Source organism: Chrysochloris asiatica, unplaced genomic scaffold, assembly GCF_000296735.1.
Source record: "Chrysochloris asiatica unplaced genomic scaffold, ChrAsi1.0 scaffold00045, whole genome shotgun sequence".
In the NCBI taxonomy this organism is placed as follows: Eukaryota; Metazoa; Chordata; class Mammalia; order Afrosoricida; family Chrysochloridae; genus Chrysochloris; species Chrysochloris asiatica.
In genome coordinates, this window is record NW_006408563.1 from 15809510 (window position 1) to 15811105 (window position 1596).

The 1596-nt window shown below is 30.9% G+C and overlaps 1 protein-coding gene across 1 annotated transcript in view; it reads left to right on the plus strand.

Annotated features, from left to right (window-relative positions):
- Positions 1–1596, plus strand: part of PGAP1 (post-GPI attachment to proteins 1) — a 141317-nt gene that overhangs the window by 77433 nt on the left and 62288 nt on the right. Inside the window, exons 12-13 of the mRNA XM_006862046.1 lie at positions 797–872; positions 1001–1023. Coding sequence (XP_006862108.1) covers positions 797–872; positions 1001–1023 — 99 coding nt within the window. The remainder of the gene's footprint in view (positions 1–796; positions 873–1000; positions 1024–1596) is intronic.

The following is a 1596-nucleotide window of genomic DNA, read 5'->3' on the forward strand; positions in this document are numbered from 1 at the left end:
GTCTGGAAGCTCAGCTGAAAACTGTCCATCCTAAGTGACCTGGCTAGTATTTAAAGTATCGATGGCATAGATTCCAGCATCACAACAACATGCAAGCCACCACAGTATGACAAACTGGTAGATGAATGGTGGGTGAATTGCAGTATGGCTCAAAAAACATTTTGTAGTCTAATTAGACTATACATACTTAATGAATATGGGGTCTTTTAAAAGAGATAGCAAAATCACATTTTTCTCGTAAGTACGAAAATATTTCTCAAAAAATTTTTTGAGGGAAAAAATACAGTGTCACTAATTAATCATGAGTTATTCTTATTCCTTAATATGTTGGTCCATCCTCCAATGTCCATATTCTACAAACAATTAAAACTAACTATAGAAAAGCTTTTCTATGAATATGTTAATATAAGTTAATTCTTTAATTATCTAGTAAGTTAAATAAAACTTGCTGACCATGTTTTCTCAGCCTAATTATCTCTTATTGAGGAATTCTTACTATCTAAATATGGTTATCCAGAGTCTTTGTGAGGCACTGTAAGATAAGCTTTGGGCGCCTAAATGCTAGGTCAGCAGTTCAAACCCATCAGCCACTCCTTAGAGTTGGAGCCTCAATAGCACTTAATAACAACAAACGTCGTAGCCAGAAATACGGTAGATATCCTTTTTTTGTCTAAATAAGAAGTAGATGATACTTGTTCCAAAGCTGAGGTTTATACATTTTTTTGTTTTCACTCAAACATTCACTCTATAAAGGTAATTTTATTTTTGCCTAATAAATTAATATTTTGTATTTCAGTTTGTTATAGACTGTGAATTCTTTAAGAAAGAGACGCGATCTATTCAGCTTCCTGTAACTCATCTTTTTTCCTTTGGTATGTACTTTAGTTTTGCAAATATTAAGAATTGCTTTTATTTTTAACAAAATGCTGATTGCATTTTCAATAAAACACCTTTGTAAGATTAAATATTGTGTTCTTCTTAGTATAACTGTATTATATAGTTCAGTGGTTTAATTCTTATTTGGTACTAAACTCAGCAGTCATCTTCTAATAAAATAACCTTAAAAGAAATTTCTGTGTAATCACAATCACAATTGCTCAGACCATTAACTGCAAGTTCAGGTTGTAACTGAAGAAAAGTGAAATACTATAATATGTGCATTTATTCATGTGAATTTGTACTACATATTGGCCCTTTTTAATGAACTGTTTATTATAGTGTATAAACTATTATCTACAATATGAAAATTTCAAGGTTTCTGTAAATACTTTTTTGCCTTTATTTTGAGTTTATTTTAGATTTACAAAGAAGCTATGAAATGAATAGAGTTTCACTAGTGTTTCTAACTTACATGAACACAAACATGACATCAAGAACGTCATACAGGAATAAAACAAAAAGACAGTAAGAAGACAAGAAAGAAAGAAAAAATCAAAATGGATGTCAGAAGAGACAACTGAAACTTGCTCTCTGGCATAGAGATGCTAAAGCAAGTGGAAGAAATGAGAAGGTACAAGAGCTGAACAGAAAATTTCAAAGATTAGCTCAAAAAAACAAAGCCAAATATTACAACAAAATGTGCAAAGATCTATAATC